General features: G+C 46.8%; 1 protein-coding gene and 1 non-coding gene across 3 annotated transcripts in view; both read right to left on the reverse strand.

The window, feature by feature from the left end:
- Nucleotides 1–21111, reverse strand: part of THADA (THADA armadillo repeat containing) — a 318246-nt gene that overhangs the window by 36204 nt on the left and 260931 nt on the right. For both annotated transcript variants that reach the window (XM_061210468.1, XM_061210467.1), the window contains exons 33-36: nucleotides 20686–20804; nucleotides 20198–20270; nucleotides 15946–16099; nucleotides 12248–12379 (exon numbers count right to left, since the gene is read on the reverse strand). In XM_061210468.1, coding sequence (XP_061066451.1) covers nucleotides 12248–12379; nucleotides 15946–16099; nucleotides 20198–20270; nucleotides 20686–20804 — 478 coding nt within the window. The remainder of the gene's footprint in view (nucleotides 1–12247; nucleotides 12380–15945; nucleotides 16100–20197; nucleotides 20271–20685; nucleotides 20805–21111) is intronic.
- On the reverse strand, nucleotides 14789–14861 carry TRNAA-UGC (transfer RNA alanine (anticodon UGC)). Its single transcript has one exon. It is a non-coding gene; the product is annotated as a tRNA-Ala (tRNA).

Consider the following 21111-nt stretch of genomic DNA (forward strand, 5'->3'; position numbering starts at 1 on the left):
TGAGTACTTCAGCTGGAGGTGGGGGGAGGGTGAAGAGGGAAATAGAATGTGAGAGAGAGGAAGAGAGAGAGAGGCAGAGAGAGGGGAAGAGACAGAGGAGGCGAGCCGCTGGCAAGGCCAACCTTTGTCTCTGTTCTCACCTGATGCTCTCTGCCTTTGCTCCTATGGACGAACCTCACAAGAAGTCACTTTGGAAAAGCTGAATTACTGAACTACAGTGAGGAGTTCCTCATTTAGATGTTACGGGGAACATTTCTTACCTTCCTTAATCCTGATACATCAGTAAACTGGCCAGAGCATATTCTCCTAAAATCCCACTCTCCTCAGAACACCCCTCTGTACACTCACATCCAAACTGCTTCTGTGTATTCTCCACCCTGAAAGGCATATGGATTTATAACACACACACCTACACATTATCTAAATGTACACACACACACACCCCCCACACGCACACGGATAAAAATGCTCCCTGCGATGCCATCACCATCAGAGCGCCTCCCCTTCTGTTCTGTGTTAGCTCCTGCCGTGTGGATTCTTGTAGTCACAAAAGAGCAGTAGGAAAGAGGAAGCCCAGGCTGTCACTCTGAGAGACTTGAGAACGGGGCTGGAGGGTTCCGTGGGCAAGATGAGGGCCTTACAGGTCTCTGACAGGATGCTGAAGAATGAGGGGCTAGTGTGGTGGCCAGATGTGATTTCTCAGGCAGTAGCTATGTTGTAAGAGTCCAGGTTTGACGATGCTTTGGTTGCTGGGGCTGGAGGAAGGTGGTCAGTCCTCTGGCAGGTCTGTAGGTGAGTGGACTCGGCGGGCAAGGGCACGGGTCAGTGCCAATGACAGGTGTGGATGGAGGGAGTGGGAGGGAGTGGGAGGGAGAGGGAGTCAGGCCCGAAGCTGGGGGCCTGGGGGTGCTGCTGGCCAGCTGCTGGCCTCAGTCATCCTAACCAGCCCAGGGGTAAATGGGGATGGGGGCCCATCTCTGCTCATCCCTGACAGAGAAGTGACCCCAACTCTTGAAACTGGCTTAGGTTCAAAAGGGAAGACTGCTCACACTAGTGCACAGAGGAATCCTACATCCTGACACAGCCTCTCGGGGGAAAGTGGCAGCTCCTGAGGTCAGAAAGGAAAGCACAGAAGAGGAGAGTTGAGGCCACGAGCAGGGCAATGAGGATCACCGGGCACTGGGCTCGTCCTGACGAAGCGGGAAGATGAAACCCTGCAGCCACGCCAGCGCCAGATGGCCTGAGCCCCAGACTGTGGGCTCACCGTCACCAGTGGGGCCATCACCTTGGACCCAGGGAGCACGAGCAGCAACAGGGGAGGCAAAATGATGCAAAGATGACCCTCATTTCCTTGAGAGGAGCCTGCTGTTGTCTCTCTGAGGCTTAGTCACCAGGAGGCCATGTAAACAATCCCATCACCCTAGCAACCAGGCCCAGGTGGGGTACTCTGTGGAGGCAGCAACCTGCTCCCAGATTTAACAGGAGCATTAGTTTGCATCCGCTTCTGCACGTCAGGTGGGTCGGCTGCCAGTGCCGCACTCGCTGAGATGCAGGTGAACGTCAGGGGCCCAGGCTTCCTGGGACAGCGACTGATGGGAAGGGCGCTGGGTACATGGTAACTGGGGCTCCGCTGGGTTAGTCCACTGAAGCTGGGGTGGGGGGCTCCTGCCTTGATCAAGCATCCTAGTTTTGAAGGAATAAATGAGAAAATAGAGAACTAATTCCTACTTAGCTACTTTCCTTCAACAGCCATTTTCCCGTGCTCTCTGCCCAGGCAATGCCAGGGGTCTGCTTGGGAGTTAGAATCACAATTCCTAACTTCTTGTGTTTCCTCCCCTGGAACCCTACTAACAATATAGATGGACATTCAGATGGCCCTGGGAGAAGGCCCGGAAGGGAGCAAGGCCGTGGAATTTCAGGGCTGACTGCAGGGTGTGGTTTTATTGCTGGGAGATGCCTGGTTTCATAGAACACTCTGTTCTTCCCACCCCTGTGATGGTGGAGTTCCTCCAAGCCCTCTCTTCCAGGGAATCTGCCTTACCCCACAGCACCGATCTCACCCCCCATGGGTTCTCTCCAACCCAGGAGTCTGGATTATTCTCAGTGGGCACCCGACATTTCTGTCACTTCCTTTCTGTAAATCGAGGCTTGGGGAGCAGTGGAGAGAAGTGCTGTTCTGTGTCTCAGGGGGCCTGTGTTTTAGGCCTCATTTCCCCACTAATTATGTGACTCTGGGGAAATCATTTACCTTTCCTGGGCTTCAGTTTCCCCATCTATAAAGCAGAGGCTCTAAAACCCCCCGGTCGTGTGATTCTCTTTCTCTAGGAAGGACTGGAAAATGGGGACACACTCAGCCTTCACACAGGACCTCCAGTCACTTCTGGCTGCAACTGCCCCAGCCACGGCAACTTCTATTCCCTTCTTCAGGACAAGTTCTGTGTATCTGAACTCTTGGGTCTCCAATCCATTTTCTTGGGTTATGATTTCAGTGTCTTCTTTTTAAACACAGCAGAGTTTAGAGGACCCTCAATGTCCCCTTTCTATTAACTCCTAGGTTCCAAACGTAGAGGCTGGGTTTGGACTCCTTTTCCTGTCTTAGAAGAGGCGTTGACAGTGCAAAGCCTTTGTCACCACAGGAACCTGAGCTCCAATTCCAGCTTGACACTCATCTCCCACAAGACCTGGGGTCTGCTACTTCAACTCTCTGAATCTCAGGGGACTTCCCTGGCGGTCCAGGGGTGAAGACTCTGCATTCCCAATGCAGGGGGCACGGGTTCGATCCCTGGTCGGGGTATTAAGATCCCACATACCGCACGGCGCAGCCTAAAACCAAACCAAACCAAACCAAACCAAACAAAAACGACAACAATTCTCTGAATTCCAGGTTATCCATATTTAAATGGAAAAGACAGTAAAATATCTCATAGAGTGGCTGTGAGGATCAAAAGAGGTAAAATGAAGCAGGAGCCTCCAGAGGGAAATGTTCTCCTTCTCCCTACCCCGCCCCGGCCTACAAAGAGTGGGGAAGAGACAGCGAGGCAAGGGCCCCAGGAGGAAGGGGCCCCCATTCTCAGAGTTGCAGCCACCAACCTTTGCCTTCCAGACGGACTCATTCGGCACTGGTCCCAGCCCCGTGACCAGGGCATGATGAACAACTGAAAGGTTTCCCCGGCTGGGCACTTCCCAGGGCCAGCCCCACGCTAGACCCAGGGGCCCCCGTGGATGAAACCCTTGCTCAAGAAATTCCATCCAGCAGCGACAGGAAGGAACGGAAGGGAGAGGGGGAGTTAGTCTAGGACCCGCCATTGCGGCCTTGCCTGAGTAGATGCTCAATCAGCTCCTGGTTGAATTAGGGTCTCTGGGAAGAGGTGGGCCTAAGGGAGCTGATTTAACCCGCCCTAACAAGGATCCACCACCTCTGGGCAATTTCACAGCAGAGAATCCACACAGCTCCACCTCTTCTGCCTTCGGTTGTTTCTAAAAACACTAATCTCTATTGGGTTTAACTACCATGATTGATACGTTCCCCCATTCCTTCATTCTGTCGATCATCCAGTAGTGATTCCTGTTGAGCACCTATTATGTACCAGGTTCTGGGAATACAGTAACAAGCAAAGCAGACAAAAGTCCTACATTCCTGGAATTTTTATTCTGGTGGAGGGAGACAAATAACGAATTAAATAAGCAGTAAAATAATAAGATAGTCAAAGGACTATGCAGAGAATGAAACCAGCAGGGTGAAGTAATAGTAAACGAGCAGCTACTGTAAACTGGGTGGTCAAGTCGTTTCTATGGACATGACACTGAAGCTGAGATTTGAAATGACAAGGAGGCAGCTGTGTGGGACCAGGGGAGACCATTCCAAACAGCAGGCCCAGCTAGTGCAAAGACCCTGAGGCTTGGTGAGCTGGAGAACCCCAAAAAAGGCTGGAGTGCTGGAGCCGAGAGAGAGGGAGAGTGCGTAGCAGGGGCTGAGGCTGGAGAGAGAGGCAGGGGTAAGGTCGGGAGGGCCTTATCTGTTACTTCAGGAGTTGAGTTTTACTCTGAGAAAGAAGGGAAGCCAAGGGAGAGGTCTGAGGAGGAGAGCAACATCGTCGGATCTGTTCCCTAAGAAAGGCCCTTCAACAGCTACAGGGACTGGACTGCAGGCAGACTAGAGCAGAGGCAGGAAGAGCAGGCTGCAGGTTTTCACAGAAGTCCAGGTGAGAGATGCTGGTGGCCTGAACTAGCACATGAAACAAGACTTGTGGACAGACACTTTGTAAATACCTGTTGAATGAATGAATGAATGAATATGCGTGATGTCACCACTTTTTGCCTCATACTTAAGTAGTAAAAGAAAAACCTGTGGTTTATCTAGGTAAGAGTAAGAGGAGGAGTGAGAAAACAATTTAGAATTTAAAAATAGGCACAAAGAAATGAGAGAGGCAAGTAAGTTTAGCTTGTCCCCAGGGGCATTTAGGTCAGGCTTGGAGGCAGTTATGACGGGAATTCTAGTGTGGTGGTCACTCTTCTCCAGAAAAAGGTACTTGGTATATGCCCATGAGATTATACTCACGGAGCTTAAAGGCCGTCTAAAATGGAGGCTGGGGCCAGGCTCTGGTACCTCAGAACAGAAAAGACACCTTGGAGACAGTGTATCTGAGCAGATTAGGAAAGAAGCTCTTGGAAGGCAGAGGGAGGAGTGAGGCCAGACCTGGAGGACCTGACCCTGTGAACTCGCAGGAACTGGGAGAAGCGCAGTGCCTTCCGCTGGGCACGTGGCTGGTGCGGCAGAAGGACTTGGTGGGCAGCTCTGGAGGTTCCGGGGATGCAACCATCTGCAACTCAGCATGAAGCCCACAGGCCTGGGGCTTTGCTGACGGGGCAGTCACCGCCGGGCTGCTGTGTAATGTCACAGTGACCCAACCTCCCTCCCTGCTTGGTCAAGGGCTGGAGCGTGGGAGCTGTGTTCACACTCTCATGCTGTCCCTCGGGCTCTGTGTGGTGATGACGGGGTGTGTGTCTGTGAGGGGTGGGGGGTGTCTGGCAGAGGGAGGAATGCATCTGGGGGGAAATTGACCAGGCGTCTGCGCTCTTCTTCCTCACCTTGCCCCGCTATATGACTGTTTCCACTTAGCCCCACAATGCCACCTGCCTCCTGCCCTGTTCTCTAACCTCTAGTCTCAATTTTGCTACATTTTGCTCCTGCTTCCCCTCTTCCGCCTCCCTGCTAAGCTCCATCACTATTCCAGAGTCTCTGTGGGTCCTGGTGCAGAGCATGGAGGCTCTTGAAGTGTCTCCTGGTTACCCCAGGGCCGCGGCCCACAGCCCCGGGCTGGCTCTCTGGCCCTGCAGTCTGAGACGCAGACCCGAGTGGTATGAGTGAGGAAGGACCAAATAGTGCGGCAGGGTTACCAACTCTTATCCCACAAGCCCCATACAGTGAGTCGCTCAGAAGGACGGTCTTTCCAGTTTGTCCGAATCAATGAACACCACGGCCCCCTGGGCCAGTTCTAGCAGGGAGGGTCAGTCTGCCTGTTTTGGAGCTTTGTTGTTTCAAAGGGCACTCTAATCTCCTTGGGGAACTCGGGACTGACAGACTATTACTGACTGTTAAGCGGCCTACTGTGGTGGAAGATCAGCCCATCAATGCCCACTGAGCACCTACTGTGTACCTAATAGAAGACAGTCTCTAAGCTCACAGGATAGTTGGGAAGATAAAACTAAATAAAGCATATGGAGGAGAAAATAATAAAAGAGTAGAAAATCAAGGGCTATTTATAAACAAATGCTGCAGGGGTTCAGAAAAACGAGAGATCCTGGAGGGTAGGGCCATCGTAGAGAAGGTGGGATTTAATGTGTCACCACTGAACATTTGTATCTGGCAGAATGAGCAGAAGTTTTATGATTCTTTGTGGTGGGCTGGGCGTGGTGGGAGGCCGGGAGCGGAATTCCCTGGAGCCAGTACTCCAAGGAAAACCACCACCCATCGCTCACACGTGTGAGGACATGTGCGCTCGCTTCTCTCTCCCCTGCTGTATCTGTCCTTCTTTCTTAAAAGTCTTTTACATTCTCTTCATTAGAAAGTTTCTACCTTTTATGTCAATTATAGCTAAATAAAAAAAGTTTCTACCAAGAAGTCATCCTTCTTGAACCTAAACACTGACAGTGATTTGAGGTCTGGGCCCCCCTTAAAATTCCTTGTTAACTGGCTTCTCTCTCTTATCCTGCAACAACTAAAGCGACTGTTGGGTATTAGAAAGTTTCTTTGAATCTCATAAACGGAAACGGGGAAAGGGAGGAGGCCTCCTGAATCAGGCGGCAAACGCTGGATGAAGCTGGAAGAGGAGGGAGGGAGGGAGATCCCGAGCTGGAGAGGGTGCAGTGCTGGAGGAAGGGGCTTCAGAAGGCTAACAGCCCCCTGCCTGCCGGCAGCCCCTCCCACCCATCTCCTCCTGCTCAGAGAGCCCCCAGCTCCGCAAGGTGAGCACGCAGGGTTCCGCCCGAGGGCCTCCAGATTGAGCCATCTCTGCGGGACCCCTCAGGTCAGAGCCTTCCATCCTCTTACTCTGGAGTCCTCAAGTCTGACACTAGCTTATCGAGTTAGACCCAACAGAGACCCTGTAACAGAGACAAAGGGTTCTACATAAAAGAGAGGCTATGCAGATGCCAACTATTATATATAGGATGGATAAACAACAAGGTCCTACTGTACAGCACAGGGAACGATATTCAGTATCCTGTGATAAACCATAATGGAAAAGAATATATGTATGTATAACTCGATAATCATTTTGCTGTGCAGCAGAAATTAGCACAACATTATAAATCAACTATACTTCAATACAATTTTTAAAAGAAAGGCTAGAGAATAACCCCAAATTGCTGAATTCTGGCCATCTTCTAGACCTTTGGGTGGGTTGCTTTTTTTAAAGGTGCTTTTTCATCCTCTCCTCCTCCTAAACAGGCTGTTAAAATTCGTACCTTCACAGGGGCCTCTCCTGTTGCTTCCACCCAGAACTCTGTCTGCCTCACTTGAGAATCACACAAAGCTAGTGATTTAAATTTAAATAGTGTCCAGGTTGGTTTTTTCCCTCACACGGAAGCCCTTGTTCAAGTGAGCTCTGATGTGAAATCCTGATATATGAGTCTGTAAGACAGATGTGAGCGAGCTGCTCAGGCAGAAGTGGGAGAGCCCGGGGAAGTGGGAGCGGCCGAGCTACGGCCTTGAGTGTCTCCTGCTCTTGAAACGAGAGCTCTTTCCAGAGCATTTCAAGGCTTGAAGTCAAGTCAGAGCAGGGGCAGGAGAGAGGTGGCGCCCCACCTGGAGTCCTGCCCGTACACCGTCTCTTCCTGGCTGTGAACTTCAATCCCCTCCTCTTGAGCCCTAGATGTGCCATTTCTTCTGTCCCTCTTAGCGTGCTGTGACTGGCACAGAGGGGAGGGGAGGGGCAGGGAGGGTCCCGCTGCTGGGGCTTCCTCCCATCTAAAGCTGAAGGGGCCTCAGGGGTGCTCAGAGGGTTGTTAATAGCCTATGAGTTCCACCTCCCAGGTGACCACGTTGGGTGGCGCACATGCAGGACAGCAGAAGAACTCGGCAGGCAAGAAGGTGAACAACAAATCCATCCTCACAAGGGCGATCTAAACACTGAGTTATTTCCTCTGGACCTTCCAGGATCATTAACTAATTCACACCACAAATCTCCACCTAACGCCAGCCGTGTGCACAGCGACTGGTTTCATGCTTGCCCCTTCCATGGTTTCTAGCCAGAGCTACCAGCACCTGCAGCTGCCCTGTGACGGCTTGCCGGGGGCTCCCAGGGGCACTGCGCCGTGTGCTGGAGAGGGCAGGACAGAGCTGGACAGCGCACTCTGTTCCTCCAGCAGATAAAGCTCCCCCTTTGCCCTCTCAGTTTCCATTGCTGAGCTCTCCAAGGCCTAAGGAATATTCTGTCCCAGATCACAGTGACCTGTGGCCTCTAAGTGCCTTTCCCAATTCCAGGAAGTTTCACTTCCTGGAACGCGATAGCCCAACTGCTATGTCAGTGCCAGAGGCAGGTCGAGGTGTTTCCCCTAGATACCTCACAGGTTTGAAACCTTGAGGTCATCTCTGCTTTCCCTTCTCTCCCACCGCCCACAAGCACAGCCCCCAAATCCTCTTGAGTCTACCCCATGCTCTCTCCACCCCATCACCACTGATGGCGGCTCATGAGGACTCTTGCTACCAGCTCCCAGTTGATCTCCTGACTCACCTCCACTGACTCACCCCCAGCCCTGATCCATCTCATGCACGGCTGCCAGAAAGAGCTCCTCAAACCCACGTTCCTGGCAACATTACTCCTCTGTTTGAAACCCTCTCCAGCCTCCCTTCACCTATAAGAGGAGGTCCTTGGCTTGGCATTCAAAGCCATCCCAAGTGTGGCCACGCCCGCCTTTCCAGCTTTGCCTCCTGCTCCACTCCCCTGGCCTCAGCCTATGTTCTGGCCACACAAGTCCACTTGCTGCTCCCCAATCAGCTCCCAAGTTACCCCCAACTCCATGTTTGGCTCCGGCTTTTCCTTCCGTGTTGAAATGCTCTCATTTGTGTGCCACTTATCCCTTCCTTTGGGCCAGCTCCACTCTCAGGAACCTCCCTAGACCCCGCAATCAAAATGCACCTCCATCTTCTCCACGCCCCCAGCAGGCTGTCAGTATGAGCACAAAGCTCTTTCTTCCCCGTCCAGCCCTCATTTAAGGATGAGACCTCAGAGGCAAGGAGTCCTCATGATTTATTTCTTTCTTAGGAGGAGAAGTAAGAATTAATTTAACAATATTTAGTCTTCTCAAAGAAGACATTAAGGGCTTCCCGGGTGGCGCAGTGGTTGGGAATCTGCCTGCTAATGCAGGGGACACGGGTTCGCGCCCTGGTCTGGGAAGATCCCACATGCCGCGGAGCAGCTAGGCCCGTGAGCCACAACTACTGAGCCTGTGCGTCTGGAGCCTGTGCTCCGCAACAAGAGAGGCCACAATAGTAAGAGGCCTGCGCACCGCGATGAAGAGTGGCCCCCGCTTGCCGCAACTACAGAAAGCCCTAGCACAGAAACAAAGACCCAACACAGCGATCAATCAATCAATCAATAAATCTTAAAAAAAAAAAAAAGAAGACATTAAATATTAACATAATTTAATATTATTATTTTACTGTGGCACTTTTTAAACCACTGATTTGAGGACAAAATTAATGAAATGACATGTATTTTCAAGGTATTCAAGACTCAGTAGTAATAATGGACTTTGGAACACCAAAGAGCAAACCATTAGCAGGGTATGCTACAAAACGCCTGTGTGCTGAAGGAATGTGAAAACTTACCATCAGCTGCTTGGTATCCTTGAGGGATGTCAAAACAAGACAATATTGTTCTAATGAATCAGCTGGCTAAACTTCTGACTAAAGTGAAAAATCAGGGGGTGATACTCAATCCTCAGTTACTTTTCAGTCTAAAGCAGAAAGATGTGCATTTTTTGCCTAAGAAAATCACGCTGCATTACAGAGATTCTGTTTAAGCACTGCTATCAGGCAGAACAGAGAACACACGGGGACATGCTGAATGAGTGTCCTCACACAGCGACGTCATGCTGCTGAGATCTCTGAATGGGAGGTATCCGGCTTGGGTTTGATTTTTTGGATGCGAAAATTCACTCAAAATGAGTTAAAAAAAAAAAAAGGTGGGGGGCGGGCAGGATGTTTTCATATAATTTAGGAGAAAGGAGTCACACTGCGGGGGGGTGGAATAGTTGATAAACCAGCCTGAGGGTCTATCAATATATACTGTGTTAGTCTTTTCTAGTTGTGGACTTGGTTTTTTTAAAAAACATTTTATTTTGAAATAATTTTAAACATATGGAAAAGATGCAAGTACAGCAACTACCTATCTGTGTTTACTATTTATATCCACACATAGTGTTATTTTTTTCTGAACCATTTGAGAGTAAGTCACAGGCGTTGTGCCCTTTTCCACCTTAATATTTCAGTTGTGTATTTCCTAAGCATAAAAATATTCTCTTAAAAAAAAAAATTCTCTTACAAAACCATAGTATGGTTATCAAATTCATGAAATTTAATATTGATTTTAATCTACAGACAATATTTCAATATTGTCAGCTATTCTAATAATTTCCTGTATGGCTTTTCACCCCTCCAGTACAGGATCTGGTCCAGGGTAACATACTACATTTAGCTGTTACAGAATTCTTGTCTTTTCACACCTCAGATTCTCTTTTATGGACCAAGATAGGGAATACAAAGATAGACAAGTAGGCTTTTACATTACTTACTCCCTCAGAGGCTTTCACACATGGAATTTCACACGCAAAAGGCACTCAAAATATAATTACTGGGCTTCCCTGGTGGCGCAGTGGTTGAGAATCTGCCTGCCAATGCAGAGGACACGGGTTCGAGCCCTGGTCTGGGAAGATCTCACATGCCGCGGAGCAACTAGGCCCGTGAGCCACAACTACTGAGCCTGCGCGTCTGGAGCCTGTGCTCCGCAACAAGAGAGGCTGCGATAGTGAAAGGCCCGCGCACCGCGATGAAGAGTGGCCCCTGCGTGCCGAAACTAGAGAAAGCCCTGGCACGAAACGAAGACCCAACACAGCTAAAAAAATAATAATAATTAATTAATTAATTAAATATATATATATATATATATATATATATATATATATATATATATATATATATATAATTACTGATTTCTATTTCTTGAGAAAAAATTCAAACCAGAAGGAGGGAGAACATGGTAATATAGTTTTACTATAAATGAACTTGGAAAAATTTTGAAAGAAATAAAAGTAGCAGGGCAAAAACTCTAAAGATTAGGAGGGAAGAAGTCCACTTATGAATTCCACCATGAAATGATCTTTCCCATCTTTGGTGAGAGGGTCCTATAGAAGTCTAGTGAGTGTTACGTTCCACCAAATGCTCACTGAGCACTTGCTCGGTGCTCCGTGTGTCCTTCTAAGGAAAATGCACAATTGGAAAAAGGAATGAATCATTTAATGGCAGAATTTTAGGTATGAGGACAGGGATGGGGAGAAGGCTGCTAGTACAGCACTCGCAGCACCGATGTGAATGTTTTCCCACTGAGAGGACAAGCTGATCCTGGGTAAATGTGCCCTGGAGTAGTATCACTGGGAGATTATTAAGACACCAGCTCCTTCCATACATGTAGAGAAAAGTGCCCAGACCATTACAACGGAGGACTCAGGTAGGGGGATGTTCGCACATTCCAGGAGAAGCTTCCAGGGACCACAACCCTACCCATGGGAATGAGGGGCCCGAATCAGTTACCGACACTGTATGGCTATTTCCCCTCCCATTCTGCTGTCCATTAAGGTAAACTTCTTTGCTCAGCCTGTGACTACCTGTCTCAAAATGGTGTTCTTACTTCTCTTTGGGAGATGGCTGACCCAGAGATCTTTCCTGACACCTAGCCCCAAGTGCATGGAGTCCAAGTCCACCAGAGTGGTCACCCTCCCAGACGGCCATTCGCCCAGAGGTGTGACCTTGCTTCTACTCCACCTAGCCCCATCCCTTCCACCCAGCAAGCAGCCCGTTTTCCATCTGCAGCCTGGAGTTCCCTTTTGCTTCCACAGCATCTGCCATTGCATACAGATAACTAGGGCCCAGGGCTCTAACGGCTCATATTATGAACTGAGTGGCTATGAGCTCAGAACTACCCATCTAGGCTGCTCCTCTTTCCACTCCCCTCCTGCCCCCTGGGCTAACGTCACCACCAAATGAGGAGCCAAGGCACAAAGAGGAGCAACTTGACTTACACTCATCTGTTTCTTTTACGTGTAGAAATGCACAGAGGAGCAAAAGGATGGATCTAGATCTCTGGATTATGTAACCACACAGAAAATCCAGACTTGGCCTTATTTAAAAAGGATGTCAATGTAACTAACAAAAGGCACTGTTTACTACATTTCTACCTCTGAAAGCAATTTTTCTCTATGATGTCCTAGAGCAGGGGTCAGCGAACTGTGGTTAGCAGATCAAATCTGGGAAGCCACCTGTTTTTGTAAATAAAGCTTTATTGGAACACAGTCACGTACACTTGTTTTCCTATTGTTTATGGCTACTTTCCCACTAAAATGGCAGAGTTGAGACAGAGACTGAATGGCCAACAAAGCCTAAAATATTCACTCTCTGGCCCTTTACAGAAAGTGTGCCAACCCCTGTCCAAGAGCAACAAGGCATTGAAGAAAGATAAGAATGAGGTACCTGTTGACTGGCAAGTGTTTTCCTGTGACATGGCAGTCATCACGGTTTCTGTGGCTGCATCTCGGATTACTTGCTCCTCACTCTGCAGGAAGGTGAGGACACATTTCCAGAGAGCAAGCGTATCTTGCAGTCCTAAGAAGGCCAAAAAGAATTCAAATTACCTAGGATGCAACTTACAAGCAGGTACAAATACTGCTTCAAATCCAGTATTGAATGAGCAACAGTTACTCCTTTTTTGTGGGTGCTGCAAGGAAGGGAGACTTGAGAGTCAGATAAATGCCAGAAGAGAGAAGACCCTAAGGGGACAGGTCTGAAAATGTCCTTTTGAATAGGAAACACTTCTGGAGGCAACCAGCCCCAGGCAAGGCCCCCTAGAAGGTACAGCCTTGGCTGGCTAAGGCCCAGCTGTCAATGGGCCTTAGTCAATGACTCATGCTTCTCAGAATGAAACTTTATGCATCAAGAGTGCTTTGGGGAAACTAGCCCAGTGTTAATTTGAGTGACTGTTTCAGCTTATAAATTCTGAAAGCAAAGTTTCAATCAAGATTATGCTTTGGGGGACAAGAATTGAAAAAAAGCAAAGAACCAGCCTGTGCCACGTCTATGCAGGGCCCACGACCTGACCGCCATTGCCCCTGGGCAGGGACCCTATCAAGTTCCTGTGCATCGTGCTGCTGGGGACCAGAGACCAGGAACAGACAGCGTCTGCTCCTGAGCAACCGAAAGGGACATCAAGTGGAGAACACAAGGTAAGGAGAAGGCAGGGCTGGAAACACGTGGTTGTGACTCACCACAGGGAAAGGTCCCAGGGGACTGGTGTAACGGGAGGCGGACTGCGTGAGGGAGGGGAGAGGGGGCAGGGCCTCAAAGGAGGGACACATACTGTCCAGGTGGGGTGGGTCGCCGCGGAAGACCACCACTCATCATCCCTTGACGTTCAGCGGGGAACCAACCCTGCCCTGAGAGCTCTCTTAGCTCACCCTCTCCCTCATCTGTCCAGAGAGAGCCCAATATCAGAGCCACCAATGCTCTCGTCATACTGAGAGCAGCAATGGCTCCCTCTGGGGTTTGTGCTCTCCTGTCTGTCATAAATCTGGCTTTAAATTTTACTCAGTCTTTCAGAATCTATCCATTCTAATTGTTCTCTAGGGTTTCAAATTTCCCTTTCTGAACATTTTCTTATACCGCTAAGGTCCTCAATCTTCCCTCTTTAGTCCATTTCAATTTTTCTTTCTCCTTATATGACTTCGGTCTGCCCTTGACTTGTCCCCATGCACTTTATGTCCTTTGCCTCTCAGTTCTGTCCCTGTTTTTCATGTTCTTGCAGGCCGCCAGCCACTGCCGACCTCCTTCCTCATTGCCTGTGGTGCCCTGAGCAGCTCCAGCAATTCATGATGAACCAATGGCTTTTGCCCAGGACTCAGTTTCACTCAGAAATTCCACACTATTCCACACACATTTTCCTGCTATGAACCAGGGTTAGAGCAGCCAAAGTCACCCGGAAAATGTGCTGCAAAATGATATTACCCTCCCTGAGAAGTGTCATCAAAGTTTATAAACCTCTGCTCTTATTCCTCTGGGTCCAACGATTAAAGCAAAATTGTAGCAGGTCCCCTTTCAGTCCCCCTTTGGGTGTAGAAAAAATGCCAAAAAGTCACTTAGAACAGGGGTCCCCAACCCCCGGGTCTGCGGCCTGTTAGGAATCGGGCTGCACAGCAGGAGGTGAGCAAGCGAAGCTTCATCAGCCGCTCCCCATCCCCGCCCCACTGCTCGCATTACCACCTCAACCCTTTCCCCACCCCGCCCCCGTCCGTGGAAAAACTGTCTTCCACGAAACCAGTCCCTGGTGCCAAAAAGGTTGGGGACCGCTGACTTAGAAGAAAGATTTATGAAGATACCAAAGACAACTGTTTCTCAGAGAGATCCAGAGACATGAGACACTTGATTGGTCTGAACTCCAATAACACTTAAAATTTGAATCTCACCATCTGAAAACGCAGTTCTTTTCTTTATTCTGTAAACCTTTTCTCCACAACTACACTGAAAGCTCCCTGGATGCAGGGACCATGATTTATTCTCCAGGGCTGGGCATGGAAGAGGAGAACAAAAACAGAATTCCCGTAATGGATGGAAGAGAATCCCAGCATGGTTAATATGGGGGTAAGATGGCAGGAGAGTGCAGGGTCAGGACTCAGACGTGGCTTTGGGTCCTGAGTTTTCCTTTTATTAAACCCTATGCTTAAAACAAAACACTACAATTTAAAAAAATTTTTTTAAGTTAAAACAAAAACCCCTATGGTTTTTCAATTCCTTTGGGTTTCCTAAAGGTTGGTTTTCTCAACCACCATTGATATGATGCTCTTTCCTAATTATTACTCTTGAAGGACAGAGGGTGGCAGTGAGGAAAGAGACATGAATGTAGAGAATATGGTTGGAGCTGTACATCTATTTGATTTCAAAATATCTCTACCTTTACTTCCCAAAGATGCCTTAAACTTTTTTTATTTTATTTTTTGGCCACGCTGCGCGGCATGCAGGATCTTCCCCAACCAGGGATTGAACCTGTGCCCCCTGCAGTGCAAGCACAGAGTCTTAACCACTGGACCACCAGGGAAGTCCAAAGATGCCTTAAGCTTAAAACTACTTTCAGTGAAAGGAACCAGCAGTCTTCCTAGTCCCTTAAGCCAGAAGCCTGGAAGTCATCCTTGAATGTTCCCTTTATGTTAACCTCAACATCAAGTCCTGCTGATTCTACTTCCTAAATGCCTTCGAGCCTGGCCTTTCTTCTTCCTCAAGGCCACACTTCACTCTGTCCCATTTATTTCTCACCAAGGTCACTGCAACAGGCTTCCTGGAAGAGGTGATGGTTAGGCTGAGTCTTGAAAGACAAACAGGAGTCAGTCAAGCAGCAGTTTGTTTAGAGAACTGCTCCCCGCTGATGACGCATGGGGAGTGGTGGCCAGTGAGGAGGGAGAAGCAGGCAGGGCACAGAAGAGGAAGGGCCTTCTGAGCCAGGCTAAAGAGCATTTAGGTTTTATCCTGAAGGCAATGGGCACCCACTCAAAGGCTTTAAGCAGTGGAGGAAAATGATCAGATCTGTATTTCAGAAAGACCACAGAGGCTTTTGGAAGCATAAGGAGAATGGCTTGGGGGACAAGACAGAAGGAAAAGAGGCCAATTAAGAGGCTGTTGGTGGGGCTTCCCTGGTGGTGCAGTGGTTAAGAATCCGCCTGCCAATGCAGGGGACATGGGTTCGAGCCCTGGTCCGGGAAGATCTCACATGCCGCGGAGCAACTAAGCCCGTGTGCCACAACTACTGAGCCCGCGTGCCACAACTACTGAAGCCTGTGAGCCTAGACCCCTTGCTCTGCAACAAGAGAAGCCACCCAATGAGAAGCCCACGCGCCGCAACTAGAGAGAAGCCCGCGCGCAGCAACAAAGACCCAAGGCCACCAAAAATAAAAATAAATAAATAAATTTATATTTTAAAAAAAAAGAGGCTGTTGGTGAAAAGTGATTAGAGTAGGAGAGTGAGAGGGTGGGAAGATCTTTGAAAGATGTAAAGGTATGGTGTACGCTGTCATCTTTCATCTTCCCTTCTTTTTTTAACCTAGAGCATCTATTCACGCTTTTAGTGCATTTGGTACGATGGATACCTCCCTCCCACCCCCCACCCAACAGCGGCTCAGCGCACTTACCAAGAATGGGATGGGGGTTGGTGAGGAAAAATGGTGCAGTGCTGGTGAGAACTTCAGCAGCGGCCAGCCTGGACTCGGTGGGAAGATGATCTCCACAAGAAGAGAGGACCAACTGAACCCACTGCTTCAGGTTGGGGGCCACCAAGTCCCTGGTCTAAAAGTACAAAGTGTACATACAGCAGTTCAGAAGATGTGACATGGGCAGACATAGAATCAGGGATGAGCTACATATGTGTTTCCCAGGCTCCCTTGCATTGGGGAGTAACGTGATTAAGTTCTGACGAATGGGATGCCATTAAAAGTGGTATCTGTGCAATTTCAGGTCATATGTAAGGAAATACGTGTGACCTTCACTTCTTGGGTTTCTCTGTCCTGCTATTTGAACAAGGACAAGATGATGGGAGCTGGAGCAACTATCTGGGACCAGAAGATGGAAGCCACGTTAAGGACAGCAGAACAACAAGGTAGAAGGGCCTGGGAGCCCAATAATGTCAAGCTACTATCTGCTTTGGACTGCTTCTCTCTGGTTTAAGCCACTGTATTTTTGAGTTTCTGTCACATTTAAAGCAGCATCCTAACTAACAGTATTGTTTAAACAAAGCCCTATTGCTGTTTCTTTATAGTAACAGCTTTATTGAGATACAATTCACATACCATATAATTTACCCATTTAAATACATAATTCAATGATTTTTAGTATATTCACAGATATGTGTGTACCACCATCACCACAGTCAATTTTAGAACATTTTCATCACCAAAAAGAGAAGCCCTGTATACTTTAGTTATCATCCCCATCCTGTCAGCTCCCCCTCGCCCAGCCCTAAACCGTTAATCTACTTTCTGTCTTTACGGATTTGTCCGTTCTGCACATTTCATATAAACTGAATCATACAGATGGCCAACAGGCACATGAAAAGATGGTCAAAACCACTAATTATTAGAGAAATGCAAATCAAAACTACAATGAGGTATCATTTCATACCAGTAAGAATGGCCGTCATTAAAAAGTCTACAAACAATAAATGCTGGAGCAGGTGTGGAGAAAAGGGAACCCTCCCCTACACTGTTGGTGGGAATGTAAATTGGTGCAGCCACTATGGAGAACACTTTGGAGGTTCCTTAAAAAACTAAAAATAGAACTACCATATGATCCTGCAATCCCACTCCTGGGCATATATCCGGAGAAAACACGAATTTGAAAAGACACATGCTACACCAATGTGCACAGTGGCACTATCTACAATAGCCAAGACATGGAAGCAACCTAAGTATCCATCAACTTTACCCATGGATAAAGAAGATGTGGCATATATACACAATGGACTATTAGTCAGCCATAAAAAAGAATGAAATAATGCCATTTGCAGCAACATGGACGGACCTAGAGATTATCATACTAAGTGAAGTAAGTCAGACAAAGATAAATATCATATGATATCTCTTATATGTGGAATCTAAAAAAATAATATAAATGAACTTATCTACAAAGCAGAAATAGACTCACAGACATAGAAAACAAACTTACGGTAACCAAAGGGGATGGTGGCTGGGCAAGGGGAGATAAATTAGGAGTCTGGGATTAACATATACACACTACTGTATATAAAATAGATAAACAACAAGGACTTACTGTATAGCACAGGGAACTATATTCAGTATCTTGTACTAACCTATAATGGAAAAGAATGTGAAAAAGTATATATATATATATATATATATATATATATATATATATAACTGAATCAAAATTAACTATACTTTAATAAAAAATGGTTAAAAAATTGAATCATACAATATGTGGTCTTTTGTGACTGGCTTCTTTCACTCAGCATGTTTTCAGGGCTCATCCACGCTGTAGGATGTATGTATCAGTACTTCATTACTTTTTATGGCTGAAAAATATTCCATTATATAGATATACCATATTTTGTTTACCCATTCATGAATCAGTTGATGGACATTTGGGTTGTTTCCATCTTTTAAACTCTGGTTTTTTACTTTTTCTAGAAAGGGGATTATTGTTCCGAATAAATTTTACTTCCCCTATCAACTAAGCCTCTTTCAATGTTCAAAATGAGATTATTGGCTCCTCTGATCATCTATGAGCATCTACGGAACTAAACTGATCAGTGTCTTAGATCGTGAGGAAGCTGCTGACTTGTTAACTTTTCTCTCCCTGAAAAATTTCCAATATTCTTCAAATATCACTTCATTCAAGTACCAAGCAGTGCCTCTGAGATGCACATGACAACTGGTTAAAAACGGCTTTAGATGAGAACGCTGTCTTTTGACAGACTTGTTAGGCTGCCCTGTGACTACTTTCTCAGAACTTGTTCCCCCCCGCCGCCCCAGGCTGTAGTTTTTTTTTAGCAAATCCTCTCCCTTCCTACAAACTCTCCTCCTACCCTCCCCAAAACACACACATGACTTTCTTTTTTAGCTTTTTGCATCTCCTAGTGACCACCTGGCTCTGGCCCCTTGGCCTGCCTCTGAATGACAGACCCAGGGAAACTGTGTATATCTGCTTAGTACTCACCCTCTGGTCTTCTCTCTGTCCAGTCCCAGGCTCTCTGAACTTAACAATCTCCTATGTGAAGTCTTCCTCAGCTCTGCAAACACTCCCTCCGGCCTCTGGTTTCCCTCAGCCTCCTTCCTACTAGAGTATCATTTAATATCATGATCTAATGCTCCTTTTCTCCTGTTAGACTGCCCTCCAGTATTCTTCATCCTTGTACCCCCAGTGCCTCTCTCAGGGCTGCTGGAGCATAAGGAATAGTAATCCACAATGTTATGGTGCCATGATCACAGTGTGGTGATGTGAAACCAAGATCTTCAGGTAATTTTACTGTGGAATTGACTGCCTTCTACTTATAATAATTCTCTGATGGTGGCATCTTTCTCATATGCCCCTAAGTATGCAAGTATTTGTCCTAAGGCATCGTTCCAGGAAGCTGTTTTTTTTTTTTAAATTGAAGTACGGTTGATTTACTTCAACTATACTTACAGTGGTTTCAGGTGTACAGCAAAGTGATTCAGTTATATATATATATTTTTTTCAGATTATTTTCCATTATAGGTTATTACAAGATACTGAATATAGTTCCTTGTGCTATATAGTAAATCCTTGTTGCTTATCTATTTTATGTGTAGTAGTTTGTATCTGTTAATCCCATACTCCTAATTTATCCCTTTCCCACCCTCCTTTTCCCCTTTGGTAGCCATAAGTTTGTTTTCTATGTCTGTGAGTCTGTTTCTGTTTTGTATATAGGTTCATTTGTATTATTTTTTAGATTCTACATATAAGTGATATCATATGATATTTGTCTTTGTCTGACTTAACTTCACTTAGCATGGTATTCTCTAGGTTCATCCATGTTGCTGCAAATGGCATTATTTCATTCTTTTTTATGGCTGAGTAATATTCCATTGTATGTGTATATCACATCTCCTTAAGCCAACTGTCTGTTGATAGGCACTTGGGTTGTTTTCATGTCTTGGCTATTGTAAATAGTGTTGCTATGAACACTGGGGTGCATGTATCTTTTCAAATCAGAGTTTTCATCTTTTCTGGATATATTCCCAGGAGTGGTATTGCTGGATCATATGGTAGCTCTATTTTCAGTTTTTTAAGGAACCTCCATACTGTTTTCCACAGTGGCTGCACCAATTTACATTCCCACCAACAGTGTAGAAGGGTTCCCTTTTCTTCCCCAGGAAGCTGTTTTGATTACTTTAGGTCCACCCCACCCCCAAAGACATGTCCTAAGACAGGTGGGACACATCTGGGTCTCCACGCAAAGCCAGCTGGACCACATTTGGGGGGGATATTTAAGCCTTAGCGATATATTTTCATACATAGTTGACTAGGATGCAATCCTAGTGACTTGCAATCCTTGGAACTGACTTGCTCATTCCCTCATTAGATAAAGAGTCTAGTGAGAAAAACAGGAAAAAACAAGGAGTTTGGGCATAAATGCATGTATATCCTGGAGGGAGGAGGTGCTGTTACCCTCATGGACTCAAATCAAATGTGCCCAGAACAAGAGGAAAGAAATGCCAAACATGGTGCTCAGAAAATTCTCCCCAAGTTATACCCAAAGTGAAAAACCAACACGAATGATATTTTTGTAGAAGCTACACACATATGCCACAGAGATTCTGCCTGTGGGACAGTTCACTTTTACTGACACCTTCCAGGGAAATCAGAGGACACAAATCTAGACCCCAAAACAGGGAAAATCAGCCTCACCTCCTCACACGTCTGCATGTGGTAGGCAATCACTTTGGAGGCGAGTCTCAGAGCTTCACTTTGAATTTCAGACCTAGAAAAGTCAGCCAGAAAACACACAAAACATATAATCACCCTGAAACTAATATAATATTGTAAGTCAATTATACTTCAATAAATAAATATGAAAATAAATAAATAAATAAATAAAATCGAACATTTTATATACATATGGTTTTTACAGATAGTCTGTAATCCATGTGGCTGTGAATACTACTGGAAATCTCTACCTTGTGGCTATACAAATGCCTCCAGAAGCAATTACCTTTTGGTAACTAATGGGAAACTCTGACATCATTCTATTGCTTGGGCTTAGAACACAGGCTGAGACTTAGAAAGAAATACAGGACCTGAGTCCTTAGGCCAGGACTATGCTCAAGTTCATTACATGACTGACTGATGGGACCATGTGTTGTACCAAGTTTGCACAGGGAGAACTGGAGGCAAACCTTTCATTGGAAGCAATATCCATTGTCCAGATCAAGAACTCCTTTGGGGTTAGATGGACACAGCGCTCTGTCTGAGGAAGCCACTCACTGGGGTCCATGCAACGGAGAATTTTCAGTATCTGTGTGAGCCAGATCCATGGAAAACAAACAAACAAACAAACACACACACACACCTCAGAAAAGTCTCCAAAATCTAAATAATAATCATTTGTACCAATAAGGGACTCTATCTTTCAAAAAGCGCCCACTGACTTCCTTTTTCCCCCTTAATAGCTTTGCGAGACCAAGATAGTCTAGAGCAGTGGCATACTGGGATCAGAGGGTAGATGCCATATTCCTAGGTCAGTGCCCTTTCCTTTTGATCATGCTTTCCAGGTGACCATCTGCCCCCAAAGAGCTATGGCAGCAAAGGCTGCTTACTCTCTC

The sequence above is a fragment of the Eubalaena glacialis genome, chromosome 14 (assembly GCF_028564815.1).
Source record: "Eubalaena glacialis isolate mEubGla1 chromosome 14, mEubGla1.1.hap2.+ XY, whole genome shotgun sequence".
Taxonomy (NCBI): Eukaryota; Metazoa; Chordata; class Mammalia; order Artiodactyla; family Balaenidae; genus Eubalaena; species Eubalaena glacialis.